This window comes from Rhamphochromis longiceps, linkage group LG23 (genome assembly GCF_057381845.1).
Source record: "Rhamphochromis longiceps isolate RC_006_pf linkage group LG23, R_longiceps_female_GT1.1, whole genome shotgun sequence".
NCBI classification, from domain to species: domain Eukaryota; kingdom Metazoa; phylum Chordata; class Actinopteri; order Cichliformes; family Cichlidae; genus Rhamphochromis; species Rhamphochromis longiceps.
Window position 1 is genome coordinate 1,417,612 of NC_140578.1, and position 27,731 is coordinate 1,445,342.

Sequence of the window (27,731 nt, forward strand, 5' to 3'; positions counted from 1 at the left end):
CGGACATTGAGCGCGCGCCACCGCGAGCGCTCACAAGGCTCTGAGATGTGAATAAAGACGAGGAGCGGCTGCGGACGGGCTGGAGACGATGAAGAAATTCAGCCGAAAATAAGTTTGACGGAGAGTGCCCGCTGAGGAGGCCTGGAGCCTGGTGGTTTCTCCTGCTGACAGGCTCTCCCCAAAGAGCCGCAGGTACTGAAACATTTATGCCGACGAGGACTCGGACGGACGGCGCTATCTGGGCGTTCATCTTCTGGCTTTGACTTCGACAGAGGCGGATTTATCGAACAGCAGCTTTGAATTGTACTGCATCTGTTTGCGTTTTATTACAGGACAGACGGCGCTTTTTATCTTTCCTGGCTGTTCGGAGACCTTGTTTGCTCGGCCAGGTGTTCAAAGAATTATCCAGCCAGCCCTGCTGATGGCAAAGGTACGTACTGCAGATGTGTGCAGCTGTATTTCAGATTATAGGCTAACGCTAATGTGATTGATAAAGTATGTACTAAGTACTCATGTCTTAATCCAAATTTACACCCGAGTGTCGGCTTTATTTATACGGCACATTTAATTACACGTAAACCATAAAACCACAAACCGTGTAGTCAGGCAATAAACCAAACAAGTAGGATACAAGTCAACACAAACACACAGTTATGAACTGTAAGCCTGTCAGAATCTTTTGAACCGTAAACACAGATGTAACTGACCTCGGATCAGCAGGCAGCTTGCGCCAAATTACCGAAAGCGCCCTCAGCTGAGATCTGATTCTCGGGACAGTTAAAAGATCTCAACCTGCTCAGGTCTGACTGCGCAACTCAGAGATGCACTGGTGGCCAAACCCTTTGAGTGCGTTATGAACTAATAAAAGGGTTTTTTCCCCAATAAAGTGACTTCAGCACTATTTTGAATTCTATATGTGCGTGTAAGGATTCAGGACGAGCTGAAGTAGTCCTGATGATTCTGATACTGCTGCAGATAGAGTTCTGCGGTATTGCTCCACGGGCAATTTTCTCAGTGAGTTTCATATGAGATTTTTCTAATTTTTGATATATATTTTTTAAAAATGTAACATGCAGTTCCGTTACAAATAATGTTATGGACTTTATTGTGTTTCACAGAAATAGATGATAAATATCAGAGCTGGCACCAGCTCACCGCCGACTCTGTCACTAAATCTGCCATAACATCGAGTCAGTCTGATATCAATCTCCGTTTGAATGAGGTCAAGTTGGCAATCACACGCAATGCGTTCCTGGTAATACAGCCGTAAACTGTGACAGACTGTCAGAAATCACATATCTGTTACTGTCTACGTACACAGAAAAGTTTCTCAGCATCCTTCCTGTTCTGTAGGGATACAACCTGAATACAACCAGCTGGCACTCAGTCGCTGACTCATTCAAACTGACCGCAACATGTTGAGAATCTGTCTGCATTTATAATTTAAACAGCAGTTATTCAACAGTCTCCCAGAGAATGAGTCCAAGTCAGACTGCGACTGTTTGCAGAAAGGTTTCCTCCTGTCAGGCGACCTGTGCAGTTATCTTGCGATCAACTGGATGAATGTGACAAATTTAAGTACAATCAGCACACAGCCACAGATATCTATTTTTTTTAAATTAATTAATCTGTCTAATTGTTTATGCAAGGTGTTGTCCTGTTTTTGCTTGTATGACTGAGCCATTAGTTTGCTTTGAATTAGGACGTTGGCTTTGTCAAGCCAAATGTGTCCAGGAATCTTTTGGCTTTAATGTATTAAACAGCATTAATCGATGTAAAACCTTTGGAAATATCAGGAACTTGCATGAAGGAACAGAGAATCACATGTGTCCTTTTACATTAACAATACTGCCATTAAAGCACTTCAATAGTCATGATTTTAACCTTATTTGAACAAATGAACAAAGGCAAGATGGAAATACTGGCAGTGCAAAATGTCAGAGTTCATATTTATTCAGGGTGGGGACAGAAATGATACATCATAATGTGGCAATATTGTATCAATACAGGGACACTAAATGTTAATATTTTATTAGACAAAATTAAATATTCTGGGAATGCTACGAACAAGACTTCTCATCTCATCCTGAGATGACGTCAACCGAGAAAACTTAAAATTTCTTAACTCATGTTTTCTCTACCTTACCATGCAGTGTTTCAAAAATGATGCTCATATGTCACAAACTCTTTGAGAACTTGATGCGTAGGCTATCATTCTCCCCCAAACGGAGGGAGTCTGTCATCGTTTCCATTTGTTTCTCTGTCTGTTTGTTCGCAGTCTGTCCACAGTTTTCAAGATATCGTTCTCAGATTTTGCAGATACCAGTAGCAGATAATAACATTTAATTCTGATGGAAATCAGGCAAAGGTCATTGGTCAATAAAAGGAAATCAGTTGATCATTTCATGGAGGTCCAATATTTGTCGCCGGTAGATATATTTACTAAAATTCTTGGCCAAAAGATCCGACCTCCAAAAAAAGGAAATTCTCATTTTGTTGGTGTATTTTTTACGCCGACCAGAATAAAGTCGACAACCAACCACCAAACCAAGACGGGCTGTGGGTGTCCAAAAGAGATATGTTCAAATGCTTTGGTTTTATGCTGGTTGTTCAGTGGTCTCACAAATCATCACTACGATACACGACAAGTAAAAACGTACAATAACACTTGTGAGTCCTAAAACAGCAAGTTTAGCAAAGCAAACTCAAAGTGTGACTCACAGTCATGGGTCAGTGCCCTTCTCATAATTTTCCTTTGCCTCCTTAGATGAGTTGGGCTGCCGGTACTCAGTGTGTAGCCAAGGGGGATCACAAAAAACCCAAACCTGGAGAACTGCTGTACCGCAAAGGAGACATCCTCACTATTGTTGACACAACCACGGTACCGTCACTCACCGTCATGTTTTACAGATGCTGCAGAGCTTTAGAGGATTTTTATTTGGAAGAAACTGAAACTGATAAAGCGAACGTTGCTCTTTTCTAGAAGAAGGGATGCTACAGAGCCAGACACAACACCACAGGAGAAGAAGGAATCATCAACGCCACCAATGTGCGTGAAAGAGAGGCTCTGCGAGTCGACCCCAGCCTCAGCCTCATGCCGTAAGTCACCTTGTTTTTCTCTCACATGAAGGTACTGAGGGCTCACGTGGGTGTGTTTCCCTCTTGTTTTCACATGCAGTGTGATGCTCGTCTCTTTATTTAGTTTCCATTGTGGTCAGCCCTTAACTCATGATCACACATCTTAGACATGCAAACAAACATGGTCTCTGGAGTATTCACCCCAAGTTCCTTTTTCAGAGATGTTAATACCTGAATGCTTGATAAATGTATGTAACCACTTCCTGCCTGTTGAGTGATTTAAAAAATGTCATATTTGGCATTACGTTCACGAGGAACGATTAGTTTATGCGACTCAGCGTGCGTTGTCTTTCCTCAGCTGGTTTCACGGAAAGATCTCCGGTCCAGAAGCTGTGTCTAAGCTACAGCCAGCCGAGGATGGCCTGTTCCTGGTGCGAGAGAGCATCCGTCATCCTGGCGACTACGTCCTGTGCGTGAGCATCTCCGGAGAGGTCATTCACTACAGGGTCATTTATCAGGACAACAAGCTGACCATCGATAAAACCCAGTATTTCTACAACCTCATCGATATGATAGAGGTAGGAGGAAATGAGCTCACTGGACACGTTTCTGTTACAGATTCTGTTTAACGTGGATACGACTCTATATGTGAAAGAGCTACATGTAGTTTATTAAGTCCACCTTCTGACAGATCCGCCTGCACTCTCTGCACCGTTTATCGATTTACAACATTCAAGATCATTTAATTATCATTATGCAATGCAAGATTGCACAGCTGGAGGTGCAGATCCAGCCGCCCTAAAGTGCATGCAGAATTAAAATTGCCTTGGGGGTTCAGCTAGTAATGCTTATGAAATTATCTGGAAGGAGGACACAAGCTTAACCGTCCACTCATAATTCAATTCATGCGTATCCTCCTTCTCCCCAGGGGAAAGTCACCTGACTGGCTTTCTGTTCAGCTTTTTTTTTAAATAAAAAATTGGATGATTTCCTCACTCCAGCCTTTCCAAAATAAAGAGCCTGCACTTGAGGGAAACAGTAATGTGGCACTGCCAGTGTTCCTAGTTAGCACCAGCTAATTAGCTTTGACCATAAAATAAGGGCGATGGGAATGCTGGCAAGAAAGGAAGAGAAAGAGGAGTGCTATCAAAATCCCCTAAGATGAGAAGAACGTGTGCACCAAAATTCATTGCAGTATTATTGTCTCAGTCTCCGTTTAATAGACACTGCAGGCCTGCTGTATTCAAGCTGTTTGTCAGCCTGAAGCCTCATCAGTGTATCATCAGTGACAGCAGAGGAAAAATATATTTAGTTCTCGTGTCAAAATCAGGATGAGATAATCAAATTCAGCCCTTTTATGGTTTATCAGCATTGAGCCGGTCTTTGTGTGAGGGTGCAGTCAGAGTTTGGAGACTCCACAGAGATGGCAGCGCTCGTTCAGCAGCTTATCAGAGAGCTACAGATGGCTCCAGGCCTGAGTCAGACCAGCTGACTTACTCCTGCAGGAAAAGGAAGAACGGCCAAATATTTGAGCTGGATTGTTTGTCCGGTGCTCATAGAGCAGTATGTCACATAATCTATTATATTTGTATAATACATCGAGTTCAGTGCTGGATTTAATTCAGTATTGCTCTTTGTGGAGTGCAGTCTATTCATAGGACTACCCTTTATGTGTTTGCACTTAAACCTACAGCTGTGGCCACATTTAGGTTTCCTGAATTACTAAGATGAGTTATTTTTTCACAGCTCTCTGTTCAAGTTTAAGTGAGATTTTTCCATCTTAACCCCCCCAAAAATGTACTTGATCTTAATGAGTCAGTAATTCACAGGTAAACCAAGCATGATCACATGGGGTGGAAAATAAGATAAAAAGCTGAAATTGTGTTGACTGAATCTTCCATCTTTGCAGTTCTATTCAAAGAACAAAGGCTCGATCGCTACGACTCTTCTGAAACCCAAACAGAAACAGGGAACCAAGTCAGCTGAGTTGGAGCTGTCTAAAAGTAAGTTTAACATCAGTATGTGCTTCCTAAGAAAAGAGGTGAGCTGCTGTGTGGGGATGAGTCATGTATGTGAAGTATTTATAGCAATGATAATGGAAACATGCGTGAGGTTATCTTCTTTACGTATGTGCTCATTTTAGATGGATGGCTGTTGGACATTGAGAAGCTCACTCTGGGAGAGAATATCGGCGAAGGGGAGTTTGGTGGTGAGTTTTCGGTTTTAATTTCCCTTTAAAAAGCATCAGGAACGGCAGATAGTTAAAGATGCAATAGGTTGGTTAAACGGCGAGTGTGTGATTCAACCTCCAGCTGTTTATGAAGGGGTGTACATGGGCCAGAGGGTGGCAGTGAAGACCATTAAATGTGATGTCACAGCTCAGGCGTTCCTGCAGGAGACCACAGTTATGACGTGAGTCCCAAGATTTCTGCAAATTCTGACAATATTGAAAACAACACGAGTGAAAAAGAATGAATGCATTGTGATCTTGTTTTAAATGTAATGCATCTGTAAGCCTGCATTTCCCGTTATGTTGCTAAATTCTTATTTTTAACGTGGACTCACTTCTTCCAGGAAGCTGCAGCATAAAAATCTGGTGCGGCTGTTGGGAGTCATCCTTCACAAAGGGCTTCACATTGTCACAGAGCTCATGACTAAGGTACAGCCAACATGTTTACAATTAGCAGTTTATCATTGGCCCCATATATGAAGGAAGACAACAACCACCGGTCGCAGTTTTAGTCAATAGATTACCAAGCAAGATTTATAAACAGCGATATTTGACACGTAGAGCTGGTTCCACCGTTTTGCAGCTGCGTTTCAGAAAGTGAATAAGAGAGATGGTATTGGTGGGGTCCGACCACTGAGAGCTTTAAAAACCAATGATAGAAAATCTTAAACTGAATTCTAATATGAACAGGAAACCAGTATCAGTGATACAATCTTGGTTCTAGCACCAGTTAAAAGTCTAGCTCCAGCATTTTGAACTAGAGAGTGAAAAACAGTGAATTACAAAAGTCAAGCGTAGATGAACCAAAGGCATGAATAACGTGTAAATAAATATTAGGCAACGATAAAGCTAAAGTCAGCATAACTGTGAAACATAGAGGAAGTAAAACTAGTATGTGAGTCACCGGTGGGGAGCTTCAGGTTGTTTTCTCACAGATCGTTTCATTGATTGTTACGCTGAAAGTTCATTTTCAGGCTGTGCTGGTGTAAATAAACAGCTGGGCTAAGCAACTAAAGATAAATGTGGTGCAAAAAGCTTTTGTGCAGCAGGTGGTGAGGAAACATGAAAACGTCATCGTTTGCAACGTTGGGTCTACTTTGACAGCCTCAGCCTTTCTCCCATATTTAATATGTATGTTTGAACATTACACACTTTGTTTGATTTGACTTTTTTGAGCGCTGCGTGTTTGTCTGTTGCAGGGAAACCTCGTTAACTTTCTCAGGACACGGGGGCGTTCGGTTGTAAACTCTGTTCAGCTGCTTCGCTTTTCTCTGTGAGTGCGAACATCAAAAATGGCCTTTCATTAGCAAAATCTATAGTGTGTGCATCAGTGCACAGATTGTTAATCAGTCTGCTGTACAGCGTGTGTGTTTAATAGTGTATTTTTAATATTTTTTTTATATGTGTGTGTCTGTTGTTAGTGATGTGTGTGAGGGGATGGATTACCTGGAGTCAAAGAAGCTGGTTCACAGAGATCTGGCAGCTCGTAATGTCCTAATTTCTGATGACAATGTAGCCAAGGTGAGCGACTTCGGCCTAACCAAAGTGGATTCCAAGGTGTCAGATAAAGCCAAACTGCCGGTGAAATGGACGGCACCTGAAGCGCTAAAGAAAGAGGTCAGTTTAAGAAGGAATGCACTATGCTCGTCTTTTACATGTTTTTTGGATAAATTCTAAAATATTACTTATCAAATTAAAGAATCAATCAAATTAAAGACAGGAAGGACTAAACTGATTTAAAAAGTATGTCCTAATAGAAAGCTGCTTTACATTTTGCACATTTTTGTCCTCATCCGGCAGAAATTCAGCACAAAGTCAGATGTTTGGAGTTACGGCATTCTTCTGTGGGAGATCTTCTCATACGGTCGTCAGCCTTACCCCAAGATGGTAAGTAGCACCAGTGCAGTCTGCTATCAGTGTATATGTGTGTGTTTACAGTGGTGCTTTACACGCATGTTAGTTGTGGTCATTACTCAAAAAACAAAAGTGTTACACATTACTTGTTAATTTTCTTAAAAGCATTACTTTACTTTCACCGTACTCACCAATGAACACGATAAACCTGAGACTACAGTTTTACACACCAACACAAACCCCTGTCAGAATCAGGATGCACCAGTTTTACATGTAAACACAAAGCAAAGATGAAATCCAGCCCACAAAGACACTTTAAAGGTGATTCTACTTTAGAAACGTGAATATGTAGAAACAGCATGCCTTAGCGTTAGCATGCTGTCTGTGCAGATGCTAGCAAATAGTCAAAGCTGTGTTAGCAGCATAATGGGACTGGTTTGGTTACGGACAGTTTGTATTTCGTGCTCTTGTCTTTTTGTGCAGTAAAAGTGTAATGTCTATGTTGCTGTGTAGATCAGTCCACCAGTTCCTCCTCTGAGCGCACAATTTCAAATCAGCTGATTGTTGTGTTACTGTGTTACAAAAAAATTGAATTTGATTGCTCTAACTTTACAGCATGTAGAGAAAAACCTGCTCTCTGAACTTGTGCAGTACAGGAAGCTGCAAAGAGCAAACAGACAGATTGTGAAAGGGAGGAACCACGCTGCTTAAACACAGCCTTGTTTATCACTCTAATCCCCATCAGGTAATCTTTGATCCCCGACCTCCAAGGTGATTTGCATCTTAGCAGTTTAGTGAGGAAGACGGGATCAGTAGGATCAGGCAGAATTAAACACAGAGTCCTCCATCTCTTTTCCATCGTACTTCAGGTGGTGTCTTTTGATTACCTACCAATTACAACTTGTTTAACAAATACACGGGTTGATTATTTAAGTAAGTTTGTTTTAGCTTCAATTAAACACTACATCTAATTAGTTAACACTTGGCAAAGAGCACAAACTAACAACGAGAGTGTAATTGTGTCTGTGTGAACTCCACTATGCAGTACAGACAAAACTCTGCTCACGTTATCTTGAAGACAGCCTCCACTGAGAGAATGACAAGTCTTCATTGCAGGTTGTAAATTGTTATATTTAAGGCTGGTTTACCCACGGGTGGGTTAGGGTCAGATTGATATCAGCAGTGGTCATGTTCATGGTGAACCTCACTATAATGTGTCTGACACTGAAGGAACCAGAACTTTGTTTGTTGTGATAACTGTATCTGTATTTATAGAGTAGAAATACATGAGCTCTGACACAAAGGCTACGTTTACCTACGTGCATTAAATGGTTGAAGACTTCAGTCTTTGCTAAATTAGTAAACACCATTTAGCATGCAGGGTGAGCAGCTTCCTTCACAGTTGATGTGAAGCACATTGGCACTGCTGGGAGGAGCATGTGTTTGACTTAAATATGACTATTGAGGTTACAGGTTTGGTGTTTTGGCTATGCTGTGTTATCTGAGCGGCTCTTTTCTAGCTCCTTCAGTTGAATTCGAGGATAAAAGCAAAGAAGAAAGCCTGAAGATTGTTCATATATTTAGGGCTGTTCGATATAACCATATATATCGGATGACGATATAAAAACGTCCATCGTTTCATTTTATGCTGTCGTTTGTTTCGTGGTGTCACAAAATAAACTGTTTACGGCAATATTTGTTCATGGTTCTGATGTCACTGTAGTGTTTATATTAATTTCTTAAAGTTCTCTCTTTCTCTTATATTTAATATAACCACACTACAGACGGACAAGCGCCTGTTTTTATGCGTTGTCGTTAGCAACAACTACAGTAACAGCATCGCGTGTCCGCTTGTTTATGTTCCACGTAAACCTTTCACAATAAAGCTCAAGATCCTGTTGAGACTTTTCAAAATAAACTGAATCACGTGAAAGATGCAGATTATTTACAGATGAGAATTAAAAAAGAGCTGCCAGCAGCACGCCGTGTAATAAATACTCACAAAGAAAACGGCGCCGTTACAACTTATGTCTAAAAATCTATCGTTTCAGCATCGGTTAAAACACTCGACTCCAGCTACACGACGCACAGCTGGAAACACTTCACGCAAGTCGAGCTGCCCGAGATTCACAGAATTTACAGAAAATGTTCCATTGTTGTGATTTATATGGTTATCGGACGATAGATGTCTCATATCGGGATATGAGGTTTTGGTCATATCGCACAGCCCTACATATATTCCCTCTTTTTAGTCCAGTAGTTGTTGAAGTTGTTAACTATTGCCATACTGGCTCGGACATCTTCTGGCTTAACAAGCTCGATGTCAGGACATACTGATGAGAAGTATGTCATTGTTCCCCAACCGAGAACATCTCATTTTCCATGTATGTGTCTGTAACAAGACAGGGAATTGATGTAATACCAGCTGACCCAGTAAGAGCTGTTATAGCCAGTGCATATGGGAACTATGGATAAGCAGAAGACCCACATTTACACTGACTATGAAGTACTTGGTTGCCTCGCGCAGTAACATCTGGAGATCCAGAGGCTACGCCACAATGGGAATAATAATAATGAGTAATGAGTCGCCTCTGGTAGAAGATGCAGCTGAACTACAGGATGGAGATTGTGGCCAGACTCAAAGCATCCACACAACCAAGGGCACCACTGCCCCAGCTTACAGATGAACTCACAGATGCTTGCAGACATGAGCACAGCTCAACTCACTATCATCAACACCAGATTCAGTCAAACTAATATTTACCACTGCCACAGAAACCAGAACCACAATGCAGGAGGAAACATCTATGAGTACATCAGGAATCTGTCCCCAAGAGATCGGCTGCTCCAAGAGTACCTCGGGCAGCTGAAAAAAAGGCAGCGACAGAGAGAGGTAGCTCAAGAAATCTACCAGTGGCTAGAAAAAGCTGGCCTAATGGACAACACAGCCGGTGCCAGGACGGGCCCAAGACACCAGATCCACGGAGGCAGGAGTCTACCACAACTGACAGGACCCAAGTTACAGGCTGTGCAAAGGTGCTTTGGAGATATTGAACGTATAATAGTGGAATTTCAGATACAAGCTGGGACAGTGTACAGGAACGTCTGTGTCACATACGGATTAGAAGTCCCAAAGTCCTGATGAGGTGGTTGAGAACAACAGGGTTAAGGTATTGGGACCTAATGTTCCAGACAAACAAGCAGCTGCTGGTCAGCCAAGCAGACATAGTGGTTGTTGAGAATCCCAGTGAACAGAAACATTAGGTAGAAGGAGCACAAGCCCCATGGGCTGAGGAACATCTGAAGGGGAAAGCCGAGTGGTCAAAACCCGAAAACCTGCTCCACAGCGCTCATGGCTTCAAACTTGGTCAACAACAGGTCTTTCATTTACAGCAGACCTTCCCAAAGTGTGGGGCCCGCCCCCTAGGGGGGGCGCAGAGCTATTGCTGGGGGGGGGACAACAACGCTTGGACTCTGCTAGCACGGGCGCCCACAGAAACGCAAAGCAGGAGATGAAGCGTCGCTGAATATGTTTCCAAACCAACTTCATTCTAAGCCAAAGACGAGAAAATATGGTGAATAGGGCTGCCACAAACGATTATTTTGATAGTCGACTAGTCAGCGATTACTTTTGCGATTAGTCGACTAATCAGATCATCATCCATTGAACATACAGCGTACAGCTTATTGCACCAGCAGCATCTGCTCTTATATAACTATCATTAGCTTACAGCTTTAAGTGTTTAAGGTATGTGCTAACTAAAAATAAAGAAAAGATGATAGTTTATTAAATTTTAATGAAATTTGCAGATTGTTTCGGTGAAGTTTAATGAACTCCTTGCTATCTAAAATATAACAGGACACCGGAGTAAATTCTCCAGCATCTCACACTTCTGATAATCAGCTGTCTGCTTGACGTTTTTTCAGCTGTGTAAAAACTATAACTTTGATCTCATCCAAACCGATTTACTCAGGAACAAATAAAACACTGAAAAAAGCCAAACAACATTTTGAAGTTATCTAAGTGACTCATATATCATGTTTAACCTGAGTAGCGAAAGACGGCGGTGGGTTTGAAAACGATTTGCCGGGAGTCCGGTGTTCTCACGGCTCTAGTTAGCCTAGCCCCCGGCTAGCTATCGAGCTAGTGGGTAACAGATGCCTCCGAAAACGTCGGAGCGCTTTTGAAAATATGCGGTGTCTTGATAAACTGAGCAGATATTTGAGGTTTACACAGCTACATTCTCGCCTGAAAATATGTTAAATGTTTATTTTGTGACCCAGAAAGAATAATAAGAATAATATTAAAACTAACTAGCTGCCGCCATTGTTGGAAACTAAGCAGGGCCGCGCTATGAATTCTGGGACACAGTTTCTTCTTCTTCGGGGTTTAACGGCAGCTGGCATCCTTGTACATGCAGTGCTGCCATCTTCTGTTTCAGTCCGTTATTACACTCTTAAATCCTGCTACTTATTCCTGCGTCTTTTGTGATCGTACAAAGCTTCAAACGACGCGTCGACTATTAAATCAGTCGTCGACGATTTTGATAGTCGACGTAATCGTGACTAGTCGACTAATCGTGGCAGCCCTAATGGTGAAGCAAATCTGCCCTTTGGCTTCACCTGCACAGGTGCCGAGGTAGGTCTCCCTGCAGGGTTGGTTTTCCCTGGGTTCTCCAAATCACAGACAAACAGGATCCCACATTCTTGACTTTTAGTTCACAAACACTTGTTGTAATGACTAACTACTCCTGACAGTTTGGAGATGTTTGCTCTTTATACAGTAAAGTTACAGCGGGATACAAATAACATCAGGCTGATCCTGCCACGATTTGTTCCCCCTGTCTAAATCACAGACAAACAGGATCCCACAGCTGTTTATGTTTTTAAACCCATTTTGCACAGAGAGACATTTTTTTTAAAAAAAATTATTGATAGCAATGTTGAACATTATTACACAGGAAAAAACAACTACATGTAAAATAATGACACCGTGACGCCTCTGCCTTTGTAAATAGAGGGACAGTAACTGAGTGTTTATATGTAAGCGTGTAAAACCTGAAGATAGAGACAAAATACTGTTAATCTGCTATTCTGCAATTCCTCTCATGTAAACAATGACGTGGCCACAGCGTGACCCGAATAAAGGCACGTACCTTTGACGTTGCCTGACGAACTCTGTGTTCCTTGTCCACACGTAAACGCAAAAAAGGAGTTTTAAAAAAATCTGTTTTCGGTGATTCGAAACATCGTTTACGTGGACGACACAGCTGCGTTTTCAAAAATACCCGTGTAGGTGCGGACGCAGCGTAAAAGAGTTTGTAGTTTATTTTCTTACTACCTGCAGGTTACTTGTATTTGCTTAATTGTTCACTAAATGTTTGAGGTGTGAAATAAACCGCAATTGAGCAAATGTGGGTGTGTGTGGTTGGAGGATGTGTTTGTGTGTGTGCGCGTGCGCGCGAGGGGGGGGGGGGGGGGCGCGAACATTTTTCTGTAAAACAAAGGGGGGCCAGCGAAGAAGTTTGGGAACCGCTGATTTACAGTGTTGACTTACGCACACTGTACATCCCACAGCGCCTTTGCGGGTTCCTGACATGCAACGTAAATAGAAACTCAAGCTTCTTTCGGCTTTTGGCTTCTCCTTGGAGGAAGGGCAAGCATGTGGTTGTTTGTCCTCTCTGACCTGCACTATATCAAGATGTGGTTAATTGGCTGATGCACTTGAGGTGTGTCACTTACCTCAGCCGACCCTACTCCCTAAATCCTTCTGCCTCACCTCTTCCCTGACAGTTGCTTCACATCAACAGTGCAGGTGTCCGTCCCTCAGTGCTTTAAATACAACAGACAATGATTGCAGTTCTGCATAAAGTGCAGCTATCATTGTTTAAGTTTGGATTGTTTCTTAATACTCTGCAATTGATTTTAGTCACCATGAAAACCCGTTTAACACATTTAATGTATTAATCTTCTGAGGTAATCACTTCCTATGTCAAACATTTTCCCATTGCTCCTCTGCTTTAGTCTCTGCAGGAGGTGAAAGACAAAGTGGAACAAGGCTATCGCATGGAAGCTCCAGAAGACTGTCCTCCAAGTGTTTACTCCCTGATGAGGGTTTGCTGGGAGCAGGAACCTCGGAAAAGACCCGGATTTCACAAGCTGAGGGAGAAACTGGACCGAGAGATGGAAAAACTCAGCCCGGGCTCTGGGTCAAAGTCTCAAGATCAGACCGGATCTTGATCCTGAATTATTGCCCTGCAGTCTGGGATACAAATACAAGCTGTTGGACCGTTGAGTTTTAGAGCCACAAGAGTTTTACTGAGAGAAAAGACCATGAACTCTTATCATGAATGTATGTGATGCAAAATGGTTGGAGCCATGACTACACCAAACTTCACCTTTTGGGTCTCGATGGCCTACCTAACCTGATAAACTACGGAATAAACCGTGAAACGCTTGACTTTTGTCACGACAGCTGTTAGATGGATTGCAATAATATTTAGTGCAGATATTTATGTTCCTCTCAGGATGGATTGTTATAATTTTGGTAAACCCTTAAAGCAACACTATGTACATTTTGCAGAGCAGTAACAACAGAGTGGTGTTTACAGGATTCAGCCTGTCTGAGTTTCTGCTTCTTTTATAGCCGGTTGTCAGTTTTAGGGGTTTTGAAAGAATATGTGTACTCCGAGTCCAGATTAAGCAGCTTTCACTGTCCACAGAAAGAGGACAGGAGCTTTCAGGTCACATGTCTAAGAGGACACAAACAGAGAACAAAATATCTGCGCAGGGACGAGACTGTGACTCTGATGTACCTGTAAGGAGCTCATTTGGTTGCTCTTCATTATACAGGCACTGATTTATGGTGCAATTTCCCCAAATTTGTCATTTTTTCCTGAAATTAGGGTCAAATTTTCAGTATTTGAAATACACGAGCATTTACTTCCAGTAGAAAAAGAAAATAACAACTTTAAGATTTTTTTAATGGGTGCCTTTAGAGATATTTAAGAAATTCTACTTAGGGACCAAATAATATCTTGGACAAATGCTGTTATAGTCAATTATTGTTACGGGCTAAGCTAGCTTTCAAAAGCAGCTCTCTTATTTGTAATCCTATAATCTTATAATATAATCTTATCCATCTTATCTTTTAAGATAACTCCTGAAACACCACTTAATTGGTCAGAGTAATTTTTTTCTTTCATTCTTGTTGATTTTTGTCTTTTAGGCCTTCGTGCATTACTCATCAGCCATTTCAGGTCAGAAGCATCTCTTCTAACTGGGAGTGCATGCCAAACCTGTAAACACAACTCAAGCATATTAAAGAGAAATCCCCAAAATAACGTGTGATTACAGAGTAACAACAGGAAACCTTCACAACACGAGGAACTCATTACATTTCTTTTCAAAGGGACTCAAGAATTTAAATCAGCAAACAGAAATTAGACCCTAAATTCAGAAAAATCATATTTTTAAATCTATGGAACAACTGCATGTGTTTCTTTCATGTTCTATTTATTAAAGTGCACATATGACCTGTTTTTCACCACGTGATTGTCAGCTGTGATTTTTTTTTTTTTAGTTTAGAGATTTCTTGGTATTACTAAAAGCAAATCTTGGAGCAAAATGCAGCCTCTTTTTGGATTATTGTTGTGTCACACGACCAAATTTAAGATGTCATTTGATTTAAGTCTTGGTAAGCCTGGTACTGTCCCAAGAGACGAATCGCAAATTGAGGCTTGATCCTCCATCTCTTGTTATCCTTGTTATCCTCTGCGATTTGTTCAATCTGCTCTGTGTAACAGGATGAGCAGCAATTTTCTGCGAAAGGATTTATAAAAGAAGCAAATGTTGAAATGTGCTTCCTCTGCTGAGAATGATTTAAACATAATTGAAAGGTTTTTTCACGAGCATCACATGTTTTTCTGCTCGTGTGTGTTTAGGTGTGACTGAGCTTTCATCCAGGTGTCCATATGTCGCTGGGTGAGCTGATACGTTTTTCTCAGAGAACCTAAAGCTTTCTAAGGTGCACGTTCTAGTAACACTTAGCCAACAGCTAATCTGCTGAAGCAGAATTGATAGGGACTCAGCTGTTGGCTTCAGCTGTTCCAGGATAGGGAAAGTTAGGCGCACAATACCATGCAGTCCCACATTTTTGTTCCTAACTCTCTGACCTCACATGAGAGCTTGAAGCATTGACTTTCAGCTTTGCACAGGCTGCAGTCCTCCAATTAAAACGTAACCATCTCATATTGGGCAAATTAGCTGTAACGCCCTCATATTTCTGTTTGCAGAGCCTTTTTGTCTGTAGTCTAAATTTTGTTTGTATTTGTATTGTATTTGAATTTTCCAGCTTCATTAAGAATTTCTAAAACAAAACAAAAAAACAGTTTTTAAGCTATAGTGTTAAATATGGCTGTAACAACCGTCAAATTAAATGTCTTGACACATGACAAATCATCCAAATCACAAAAAAGCTGGATAAATGATGAAGTTTCTCCCACTGAATACGCTACGTCCAGATGAACGGAATCAACTTTTTCCTGAACCCTCAACATAAAGATTAAAGCTCCGGTGTCATCATTGCTTCCTTTCAGAATATAATTTGCTGGAATGTACATCAAAAACGAGACACGTGTATTAACAGTCGCACTACAAACATTTCTGGGGGCATCAGATTTGTTGCGTATACATAATGTTTTGTCATGTGTGATGCGTTAACATCAAAGGGAGCTGAAGCCATATCTGCTTTCTAACATACACGTAGAGCTGGCTCAAAGTCATGCAAATGATAAATGAATGAATCATACAACACAAATAGTTACATTGTTATTAGTAATAGTTTAATGTCTTGCTGTTGTCCTGGAAACTGTGTGAACGTTAGTCCAGTGGTCTTATTGAATAATATTAATAATGATTATTGTTATTATTACTTTGCATCAACCAGAGACAACATTCACTGCTTTGGTTGCCGGTGTCCCTGCGGCTCCTAATACACTAATAACTTATATGGACGTTTGGTGAATCCACTGGTACTTTTCCATGTGGACTTTAATTCGCCGTGCATGTGTTAGTGAACAATCCCCGGTTTCTGCCCCACCCAACAATCTGTATAGGTTCAGCAGTGTGAAAAGGGATCATGGGGACTGACCTAAGAGGGTTTATCTTGGAGTGATTTAAGTGGATTGTGGTCAGTTCAGATGGTCTAAGGTCAGAATCGAAGCACCAACCAAGCTCCTTGAACCAATTGAGGTATTAGACATAAGATGCTCTTCATAGAAAAAGCTATCATCCTCGCAGCTACAAATTCCAGGAAAACCACTTTTCTCTGCAATTAACTATAACCCCATCCAACCGTGTGCCATCGGGCTCAGTGATATGCTTATAAAGTGAAAATATTTTGTTTGTGGTTCTGTGTGTTAGATCATTAACATTTAAACTGGGGGCGATCGTGGCTCAAGAGTTGGCAGTTCGTCTTGTAATCGGAAGGTTGCCGGTTCAAATTCAAATTCAAATTTTATTTGTCACGTACACAGTCATACACAGTACGATATGCAGTGAAATGCTTAGACAACTGCTCGTGACCTAAAGAAAAAAAAAAGGAAAAGGCTATGAATAAGATAGGAAATAAATATGAAAAATTAAAAAGGGTAAATTTAACTAGGAAGGAATAAAATATAAAAAATTAAGGTTAAAAAATGAAATAACTGTACAACACAAATTAGAATGAAGGGTAAATGTAACTGGGAAAGAATAAGATAAAATATATAAATTAAAGTTGAAAATAAAATAACTGTACAACAAAATACACAATACACAGTATAGAAATATATAACTATATAAGGCTCAGTCTCGGTCGTTGTGTCCTTGGGCGAGACACTTCACCCGTTGCCTGGTGGTGGTCAGAGGGCCCGGTGGCGCCAGTGTCCGGCAGCCTCGCCTCTGTCAGTGCGCCCCAGGGTGGCTGTGGCTACAATGTAGCTGCCATCACCAGTGTGTGAATGTGTGTGTGACTGAATGTAGTGTAAAGCGCTTTGGGTCCTTAAGGACTAGTAAAGCTATACAAATACAGGCCATTTACCATCTCTGTAGAGTTTTGCTTCATATTTTCAGAAATATTCAACCGCAGCATGGATACGAGCTTCTGTGTTATTCTGTCTATCAGGAGTGCCAGACTCTGAGAGCTGTGATGTTGGGATAGACATCCATAGGTCTGGGTGTGTTTTAGACGTTTGGTGAATCCACTGGTACTTTTCCATGTGGACTTTAATTCGCCGTGCATGTGTTAGTGAACAACAGAGATGGGCAGTAATGCGTTACTTGTAACGCGTTACTGTAATCTGATTACTTTTTTTCGAGTAACGAGTAAAGTAAGGGTTTACTATTGCAAAAACGGTAATTAGATTACCGTTACTTTCCCGTAGGAACGCTGCGTTACTGCGTTACTAAAACCGTGATTTTTTGCGAGAATGTCTCATGACAGTGACGTAAGTGAGTGTGACGTTAGTGACAACAGCTGTGTGCAGATCAACAGTGGATCATATATCGAGTGCGGGAGAGAGTGTGAGCGTGCAGCGTTTAAAGCGTGGAAGTACTGACCTTACTTTGAGTTTGATTCCATAAAGAGTGACAAAAACATTAGTGTCCGCTGTGCGTGGGAAGAAAACTTCTTTTTACAGTGAAAAAAACCCCTAAACTTCCAACAAGCACCGAGTAGCTACGACGTAATGGGAAACTCACAGAGAAACTCGCGGATTCTTCCACTGACCGCGGCACACCTGCACCAGGGTAACCCTCCGCCTACCCCACTCCTGCTTTACAGGTGAAAATAGAGCAACAGGACCGCTGAGTCTTTGACTTTATTTATTTTCTGCTGTGTTTTACTTGCATCTATTTGAAAGACTGAGTGTAAACACAACAAATATTTTATTTTATGTGCTGGAATGTGCAGAAAATAGGTTTAAATGTTAAACTAATTTCTTCAAGTCAGAGAATGTTGCAGATAATTAAATCTTTGCTTGATGCATAAAGTTAAAAGATTAAAACTAATAAAACAAGTTTTAAAAAGAGACTTTTCCATCTGATTACATTTTGTATGATGGATTATGCAGAAAAAGTAGAATTGGGCTGAAAGATCTATCACTTTATCACCTACTCAGGTTGTAAATTGTGTTTTTAAAAAGTAACTAAGTAACTAAGTAAGTAATTACTTTTGAAAATAAGTAATCAGTAAAGTAACAGGATTACTTTTTGGGGGAGGATTCTTTTCCTCCTCAGCAATAATTTCAATCTCCCTGAGAGTGATTGTTGACAGACTGAGTCAAACTGTGATTGTCTTGATGCATTTTCAATCATCCAGGTAAGTAAATCTGCAAAACTTGATTCTGTTCATCTGGACGTCGCGTTTTCAGTGTGAGAAACGCGACGTCCACATGAACACAATCAACTTTTGGAGGGTCAAACTGTGATTGTTTGCAGAAAGGTTGTAGATGCAAGCCAGTTGCCCTCCTGTGTTTGTTTGCGTGACTGAACCATTAGCCCACGTTGAATTGAGAGGTAGCTTTGTCAAGCTGAGTGTGTCCAGTTTTTGGTTTTTCACTGACTTTGCTCAGCTTAACAATTGTCTCAGGATGATGGCACGTGAGGCCTCTTGTTCATAGTATTTTAATTAATATCAATATTTAAAGCTCCTTAATCAATACAATATCACCAGACAGAATATTGCAACACTGCCGTATCCTAAGGAGCTTGGAAAGCGTCTGGACTTCTTTAAGTTTCTTGAAGACGTTTCATCCGAGAAGCTTCTTTGCTTCTAAGAGCGACTGATGGAGAGTCCCAGATTTAAGCCCTACGGGAGTTTGTCGTCCCCGCCACGTTTTCTTTAGGTCAGGGCGAACAGTCAAGTACAGCATCTAAGAAGCTCAAGCTTAGCACAGTCTTTATGCATCATGAAGTCAAGTTTGCTTCTGAACACTTGATTGCTCTCGAAAAAGTAGATGAGCTTTTGTCATATTTGTCTTCATGATGTTCTTACTCATCGTTTAATTATTTCTCTGCGCACATCTCCAATGAGGACGATTCTCACCTCATGCTTCAGAGATGGCAAAGCGCATCACTTCCTTTTCTAAAATCCACACAAACGTCATTGACTTTTCAGACAAGATTTGTTTCTTCTCCCTTCCTCATAGACACTGTTTGTGCATCACGAATGCTCAGAGGAGCACTTCTCCAGCTTGACAGTAAACTTTTGTCTTCCGTCCAAAAGATGCAAAGTTTTATTTGTTAGGTTTTCCTACACATACTTTCATTATAACATGCTGTAACACATTGATGGTTTGCTGATGTAAATCATTATATCACTTAACATGAGAAATCGGGATAAGCCCGCGCTTATCCTGTGACAGGGGGCAGCTGTAATTCAATTATGAAAATAAGGTTAAGAGCAGCGTCTGTCTCTTGGGTAGAGTCTCACAGTAGAGCTGCTTGCGTGACAAGTATGTTGACAGAGTGAGTGATTAAAACAGGTCTTTTGTAGGGGTTAAAATTTGGCTAAAGGTGGATGATGGTGGATATTGTGTGGTTTCATGGAGCGGGCTCTTGGGCCCTTTTTTTTTTTTTTTTTTTTTTTTTTTTTTTTTTTTAAATGACATCAGAAACAGCAGTATGCGACATTACGTGATGGCAGAGCTTCAGTTCATCCTTTGTCATTTTTTTTTTTTTTTTTTTTTTTTTTTTTAATAAATAGGACAGGGGGAATGAATGAGAGAAAGAGGGGGAGAGAAAGAAAGAAAACCAAAGGGGAGAAGAGACGGTGAGAAGGGGGGGGAAGAGAGAGAAAAAAAAAAAAAAAAAGAACTCCTGGGTCACCTGTATGGAGAAAAAAAAACAAACAAACAAAAAAAACAAACAGAGGAGACAGCAAACAACAAAGAGCAACATAATAATAGAGAAAACAAAGCACCATCACAATAAACTAGCTAGTCATAGATATCAATATTTACTAAATAATAAACGATATTGTGCAGCACGCAAGATAGACAGCGCACAGTGTGCTTTGAGGTAGCAGCCAAGAAAGCTTTAGTCCGCGTCTGTGAATACCCATGTGTGCATACCTGTGTGGATCAGCATGCTTGCATTCCAAAGGTTTCTCCATGTAATGATCTGCTAGGGAGTGTGGGGGGGCCACAGCCCCGTCCTCCAGGGTGTGAAGCGGGTATGGAGGAGATCAAAACTCCAGACATCCAGAGGCCCCCAGAACACAAGAGACCATGGAAGACCAACAGAGGGGCAGCCGCGCCACTGTTCCAGTAAGAGCTGAGGAGAGTCCCAGATGAGGGCTCACTCAGCAGCCGCGGAGCAGAAGTCAGGGGGGGTTGCAGTGACGCGCCCGTGAGCTCCGCCGGCCCCCAGCTGTGCCTGAGTGACCGAGCCCCAGGCCGAGAGGCCGGGGGCACCCCACCTCCAAAGGGGGCCCGAGCGAGCCCCAGGCCCCAGGCCCCGACAAGCGGCCGCCAAGGAGTGAGCCGGTGTGTACCCGGACGCCCACCCCCAGACACAAAGAACCACCAACACACCGACACCTGAGGGAGTCCGCCACCGGCAGGGGAAGTGGTGGTGGGTGGAGATAGGCCTCCAAACCTTGGAGGGCCTGAGGTGTCCCCAGAGAGGTGGCGTCTGATACCCAACCTGACATATAGACACAGACATACAGGCACACACAGACACAAACATCCATTCCCACCCTCATGCTCTCATATGCACTCACTCCACACTCAACCAACGTGGAGACAGACATAAAGAGACGCTGTACACACAATCACACTCCCCAAGCGTACTCTACAAACCGGGTCTAGGTACCCTTGCCCCTGGAGGGGGGAATTGCACCCAGACCCAGGTGGTGTTACCCTTTTCCCTGCGGTGGGGAGAGGCAGACCACCCCGACTCCGCAGCAGCAGGGAGGCCCCACACCCCAGACCGCAGTCGGACGGCCAACTCCTCCTACTAGCCCTCCCGCTCCAGCAGGCCGCAGAGAATGGGGGTGGGAGAAGACTCCAAACCTCCCTCCACCCGCTCATTGTAGTGTTGATGCATATGTGTTCTAAGGTGCAATTGGGCCCTTTTTAAAACAGATGCTTATTAAGCAGGAAGGGTCCAAAAAAAGGTGCATTTTTTATGGTGTAAGCTAGTACATTCGGGGGTGTTTTGGAAGAAGCAAAAGCCAGAGGCCGTGTCCTCTGTAACATTACCTACCTGCCTGTTCCTCCAAAGTGTAAGTATTTATTTAGTATTTATTTATTTATTGTCATTGTCAAGAACAATGAAATTGCGTTTGGGGCTTCCATACAACCCCAAAAAAAAAAGAAAATAATAAATACCCCTTAAAACCCAAGTGTACATATTTAACCCAGTGTGACTCCAATGCAATAAGACAATCCTTAGCAATAATGTTCGTAGAAATTCAGACAAAGACCTGAGAAACATGACAAAATACAACAATGCAACCCATTCAATATTATTGTACTGTGAGATATGATATCAGATATGATAGTTATCTATTTAAGAAAGAGGGGGGGGGGGGGCAGGAGGGGGAAAGAGAATAAAGATATGATGCACCAATGCAGACCAGTTCATTGCTATTAAGAAGTTGGATATGGTTATTGTCCGTGAGAGGGGGGCAGAGGGGGGCAGAGAGTAGTAGCTTAAACAATGTGTTTAGGGCTACGATTGTTAGCATTTTCCAGCTAGCTAGCTGTAGAAACTGAGCATAGCAAAGGAGCTCATCACTAACTGTTTAATCAGAATTTAGAGTAACATTAGCTTAAAGCTTTGTATTTAATTTAGTTTGCAATCGACTTCCAGAGCTCTGAAAGCACGTCTTCCTTCTGAAAGTGTTTTTATTTTTTAAAAATTTGGAAAGAAATGAGCTGGAAACACCCGAGACTCCGACAGAGATTTCAGCAGTTCACTGAACGTAATTGAATCAATTTGCTGAGTACAGGAGTTACAGTAACTATTTCTTCCAGCGAACATTGCAGACAGCTGCCATCTTAAAATGATTGTGTGAAGCAAGGTTGGCTACATAGCTAGCCTGATAGATACACAGACACTCTTCAAAAAACATTAAAAAAGTAAATAAATATAATACAAATTAAGTCAACACTAAATTTTTTTACTTCTATTTTTGGTGTGATTCTGAATCGGACTTCAGTTTTTGATGTCATGTGAGTATCAACATGTGTCAATAAAGATTTTCAAGTTCTTTCATTCAAGATCCAGGAAAAGTTTTTAAATGTTTTTGTGAGCAGTATTTATACACGTGTGTGTGTGTGTGTGTGTGTGTGTGTGTGTGTGTGTGTGTGTGTGTGTGTGTGTGTGTGTGTGTGAGTGAACGTATCCATGTAAACACTGACTGCAAATAGCAATGGAGCTGACGTAACCATGGAAACACTCAGTAGTCTTGCAGATAGTGGAATTGTAACCAATGAGAGCCAATCACAAAAGGACACTGTGTGTGTGTGTGTACGTGTGTGTGTGTGTGCGTGTGTGTGTGTGTGTGTACGTGTGTGTGTGTGTGTGTACGTGTGTGTTTGTGCGTGTGTGTGTGTGTGTGTGTGTGTGTGTGCGTGTGTGTGTGTGTACGTGTGTGTTTGTGCGTGTGTGTGTGTGCGTGTGTACGTGTGTGTGTGTGTGTGTGTGTACGTGTGTGTGTGTGTACGTGTGTGTGTGTGTGTACGTGTGTGTGCGTGTGTGTACGTGTGTGTGTGTGTGTGTACGTGTGTGTGTGTGTACGTGTGTGTGTGTGTGTGTACGTGTGTGTGTACGTGTGTGTGTGTGTGTGTACGTGTGTGTTTGTGCGTGTGCGTGTGTGTGTGTGTACGTGTGTGTTTGTGCGTGTGTGTGTGTGTGTGTGTACGTGTGTGTGTGTACGTGTGTGTGTGTGTGTGTGTGTGTGTGTACGTGTGTGTGTGTGTACGTGTGTGTGCGTGTGTGTACGTGTGTGTGTGTGTGTACGTGTGTGTGTGTGTACGTGTGTGTGTGTGTGTACGTGTGTGTGCGTGTGTGTACGTGTGTGTGTGTACGTGTGTGTACGTGTGTGTGTGTGTGTGTACGTGTGTGTGTGTACGTGTGTGTGTGTGTGTGTGTGTACGTGTGTGTGTGTGTGTACGTGTGTGTGTGTGTACGTGTGTGTGTGTGTGCGTGTGTACGTGTGTGTTTGTGCGTGTGTGCGTGTGTACGTGTGTGTTTGTGCGTGTGTGTGTGTGCGTGTGTACGTGTGTGTGTGTGTGTGTGCTAGTTTACTCTCAGAGGTAGACATCTTCACGGACACATGACTTTGCCCTCCTTGTGATACTTCCACATTTGTCCCACTTCCACTCCCTTTCTGGTCCCCTTCCCTCTTTTTACCTCCTGTACTCCCCCTCCTCTCTCTGCCCCCACTCCCACCCACCCCCCCTAACAAGCTGACACTGTTCATTTACAAGTTCGCTGTTTTTACTTCTAATAGGATCACAGGGACTTACACTGTCATCTGATAAAACTAAGCAGCTTGATAACTACACTGCCCCTTCTTAACCAATTTGTGCTCAGTCGGGATAACAGAGAAACTACGTAAGGTCAAAAATGTATTAATGTCATCTCAGGATAAGTTAGCATTTAGTCTATCATTGCTTTATAAGCTTGTAGGCAGTAAGATTCAGTCTTGACTCTGAACTCAGAGGAATAGTTCAGAGAAAATACATTTCCTTTTTGTGCGTCAGCACTTAATTTATGGGTTTAAATCTATATGATTATTTGTGTTGTTTAAAGGCGGCTCTAATATTCTGTTATTACACCGAAACTGAATCTCTGCCATGGACCCTGCACTCTTTGGCCTTGTTTAGATAACATGAGTGAATTATGGGCTGAAAACATACCTTTTCATTTTGTTAATGCATTGGCTACAGCAGTACTTCACACTGTGCACTGCAGTGGTGAGGTTACCCTGTCAGTGGTGTTGAAAACTTACAGCTGGCACTGTCAATCAAAATCAGCTTCAAAATTACAGATTTTTTAATTCTACTCATTGTTCCTTGACAAAAACTAGATTACCCACAATGCATCTACACCTCTTTGGTATCCTGCTAGTGGGGGAGTAAAAAATGTTGATCAGTTCACTTGTCTCTTACTTCTTGCTGTCTTCACCCCCACGTTAACTTCCCTGATGTCCAGAGGTGTGAAATAATGAAGTGTAAATACACTGTAACTGTTAGGTAGAGTTTCCAGTGCCCATGATTTACTTGAGTGTTTATTTTTACTCTTAGCTCCTTCATTTTAAGGCATATATCTTTACTTTGTACTCCTTACGTTTTCTTTCGCTGGTTACTTTAGTTTTAAATCATTTGAGGGGAGTTATTGAGTGTTTAACATCCTAAATAGGAGCTGTAGCTCAGGAGGTGGAGTAGGTCGTCTAATTATAATTGGAAGGTTTGATTCCCGGCTCCTCCAATCTGCATCCTCGGGCAAAATGCTGAACCCTACGTTTCCCCTGATGCATTTGAGTGAGTGTGTGAATGTGATTGTATGAGTGGGTGAATGAAAAGATGCTATTTTACTGCGGGGCATGTGCAGAAAAAATACAGTCCTTTGTAGCACAGAAGTGTAACATAAAAACAAAAAGACTGTGACGAGGAATTTGAAATGATCACGGGACAGTTTCTTCTCAAAAAACAAATTTGCATTTTGATCTCTCGTCAGAGCTGTGTCAACACGAATCTGAGGAAGGTCCAAGTTTTAGATTCAATTGTGCGTTTATCTGTATCTGTCTTTATTTTGAGATATGTCTGAGGTCAGAGGAAATCTCTTTAGCGTCTTTAGAGTCGGTGCTAATTTCTGTGACGCTAAGCCAGGGTCAACTTTGAGGTCTGTGGCCTTCAAACTCTGTGCCCTACCTCTCAGCCTTTTGCGCTGCGGTCTCTTGAGAAACACCACTCAGTCAAATGAAATAACCCTGAGGTGATAATGTCCCTTTACGTTTTTTTTCTGCTTCTATGAAATAGTTTGAATCTATGGTCTTAAATGGACGTGGCATTTTTAATCAGAGATTGTGTAGATGTTCTGTGTCACCACAGGTATTTTCTGTCACCTATTCCACTGTTTAAGCATATTTGAAATATATTTAGTGGGTTTTCCAAAGCCAAGGCAGTTCTTGTCTTTGTTACAGTTATCTTTGAGCTGATGGATGATGTCTTATTTTGACTGATTTGATTAACTGTGGAGCCATTAAACCCAGAGGTGGGTCGAGTATCCAAAAATTGTACTCAAGTAAGAGTAGCATTACTTTAAAATATTATTACTCAAGTAAAAGTGAAAAGTAGTCGTCAAAAAAGTTACTCAAGTAAGAGTAAAAAAGTACTTGGCGAAAAGACTACTCAAGTAGCGAGTAACTGTTTGAAATGTCCGATTTATTTTTTAAATAAATGTTATCAGACAAACAAAAATAAATAAATATACAAATGTTACCATTAATTTAAACCACACTATAAAACATTAGCTCTCTTTTTAATCCATTTAAACAACTGACTGGCTTCCATTAATCTCTTTTAGTGGGTGGTTCATGCAAACTTGCTTTATATGCAAATAAAACAAAACTGAAATGACAGAACAATAAAAGGAGAATTAAAGGTTTAAATATCGCAGGCTGCCGATAATAAAAGTTTATGTCTAATAACGGAATAAAAACAGTGCATATAAAGTAGAAAAATCAGAAATTAAGATGGTAAATAATTATATGCATCAAGCCTGATCTGTTTAAAATGATATATTTTGAGTACATCAGTGGTTACATTGTTGCACTTTGCTTTTTAGTTTGTAGTTAATAAAACTAGTAGTAGCACAACTTCCCTGCAAATCTGACAGAGAACCAACACAGAACATACAGTGGGGCAAAAAAGTATTTAGTCAGCCACCGATTGTGCAAGTTCCCCCACCTAAAATGATGACAGAGGTCAGTAATTTGCACCAGAGGTACACTTCAACTGTGAGAGACAGAATGTGAAAAAAAAATCCATGAATCCACATGGTAGGATTTGTAAAGAATTTATTCGTAAATCAGGGTGGAAAATAAGTATTTGGTCACCTCAAACAAGGAAAATCTCTGGCTCTCACAGACCTGTAACGTCTTCTGTAAGAAGCTTTTCTGTCCCCCACTCGTTACCTGTATGAATGGCACCTGTTTGAACTCATCATCTGTATAAAAGACACCTGTCCACAGCCTCAAACAGTCAGACTCCAAACGCCGCCATGGCCAAGACCAAAGAGCTTTCGAAGGACACCAGGAAAAGTATTGTAGACCTGCACCAGACTGGGAAGAGTGAATCTACAATAGGCAAGCAGCTTGGTGTGAAAAAATCAACTGTGGGAGCAATCATCAGAAAATGGAAGACATACAAGACCACTGATAATCTCCCTCGATCTGGGGCTCCACGCAAGATCTCATCCCGTGGGGTCAAAATGATCATGAGAACGGTGAGCAAAGATCCCAGAACCACACGGGGGGACCTGGTGAATGACCTGCAGAGAGCTGGGACCAAAGTAACAAAGGTCACCATCAGTAACACACTACAACGACAGGGAATCAAATCCCGCAGTGCCAGACGTGTTCCGCTGCTGAAGCCAGTGCATGTCCAGGCCCGTCTGAAGTTTGCCAGAGAGCACATGGATGATACAGCAGAGGATTGGGAGAATGTCATGTGGTCAGATGAAACCAAAGTAGAACTTTTTGGTATAAACTCAACTCGTCGTGTTTGGAGGAAGGAGAATACTGAGTTGCATCCCAAGAACACCATACCTACTGTGAAGCATGGGGGTGGAAACATCATGCTATGGGGCTGTTTTTCTGCCAAGGGGACAGGACGACTGATCCGTGTTAAGGACAGAATGAATGGGGCCATGTATCGTGAGATTTGAAGCCAAAACCTCCTTCCATCAGTGAGAACTTTGAAGATGAAACGAGGCTGGGTCTTCCAACATGACAATGATCCAAAACACACCGCCCGGGCAACAAAGGAGTGGCTCCGTAAGAAGCATTTGAAAGTCCTGGAGTGGCCTAGCCAGTCTCCAGACCTCAACCCCATAGAAAATCTGTGGCGGGAGTTGAAAGTCCGTGTTGCTCGGCGACAGCCCCAAAACATCACTGCTCTCGAGAAGATCTGCATGGAGGAATGGGCCAAAATAGCAGCTACTGTGTGTGCAAACCTGGTAAAGACCTATAGTAAACGTTTGACCTCTGTTATTGCCAACAAAGGTTATGTTACAAAGTATTGAGTTGTATTTTTGTTATTGACCAAATACTTATTTTCCACCCTGATTTACCAATAAATTCTTTACAAATCCTACCATGTGGATTCATGGATTTATTTTTCACATTCTGTCTCTCACAGTTGAAGTGTACCTCTGGTGCAAATTACTGACCTCTGTCATCATTTTAGGTGGGGGAACTTGCACAATCGGTGGCTGACTAAATACTTTTTTGCCCCACTGTACATGTTGTATTTTACATTTTTATTACACAAAATAAACCCCGCGGTAAATT

General features: G+C 41.8%; 1 protein-coding gene across 3 annotated transcripts; it reads left to right on the forward strand.

The window, feature by feature from the left end:
* Nucleotides 1-10: 10 nt before the first annotated feature.
* matk (megakaryocyte-associated tyrosine kinase) lies at nucleotides 11-14,742 on the forward strand. 3 transcript variants are annotated; one of them, XM_085399668.1, is made up of 13 exons: nucleotides 11-192; nucleotides 338-430; nucleotides 2,768-2,881; nucleotides 2,984-3,099; nucleotides 3,437-3,656; nucleotides 4,988-5,081; nucleotides 5,222-5,287; nucleotides 5,391-5,490; nucleotides 5,653-5,737; nucleotides 6,508-6,581; nucleotides 6,730-6,925; nucleotides 7,109-7,195; nucleotides 13,187-14,741. In XM_085399668.1, exons 2-13 carry the CDS (start codon nucleotides 422-424, stop codon nucleotides 13,400-13,402), a joined length of 1,377 nt encoding a protein of 458 aa, XP_085255794.1. In that variant the 5' UTR covers nucleotides 11-192; nucleotides 338-421; the 3' UTR covers nucleotides 13,403-14,741. The 3 variants fall into 3 exon arrangements, with proteins under 3 accessions (XP_085255794.1, XP_085255793.1, XP_085255795.1); XM_085399667.1 differs by having other exon boundaries at nucleotides 12-192; nucleotides 333-430; XM_085399669.1 differs by lacking the exons at nucleotides 11-192; nucleotides 338-430 and adding an exon at nucleotides 439-1,014 and having other exon boundaries at nucleotides 13,187-14,742.
* The last annotated feature ends 12,989 nt before the right edge of the window (nucleotides 14,743-27,731 follow it).

What these genes read in the sequence shown, in the direction of transcription:
- matk (XM_085399669.1), top strand. Translation starts at nt 955, where the DNA reads ATGATTCTGATACTGCTGCAGATAGAGTTCTGCGGTATTGCTCCACGG. An exon ending in CTATTGTTGACACAACCACG is followed by an intron (nt 2,882 to 2,983) that starts GTACCGTCACTC and finishes GCTCTTTTCTAG; the next exon opens with AAGAAGGGATGCTACAGAGC. An exon ending in CGGCGAAGGGGAGTTTGGTG is followed by an intron (nt 5,288 to 5,390) that starts GTGAGTTTTCGG and finishes TTCAACCTCCAG; the next exon opens with CTGTTTATGAAGGGGTGTAC.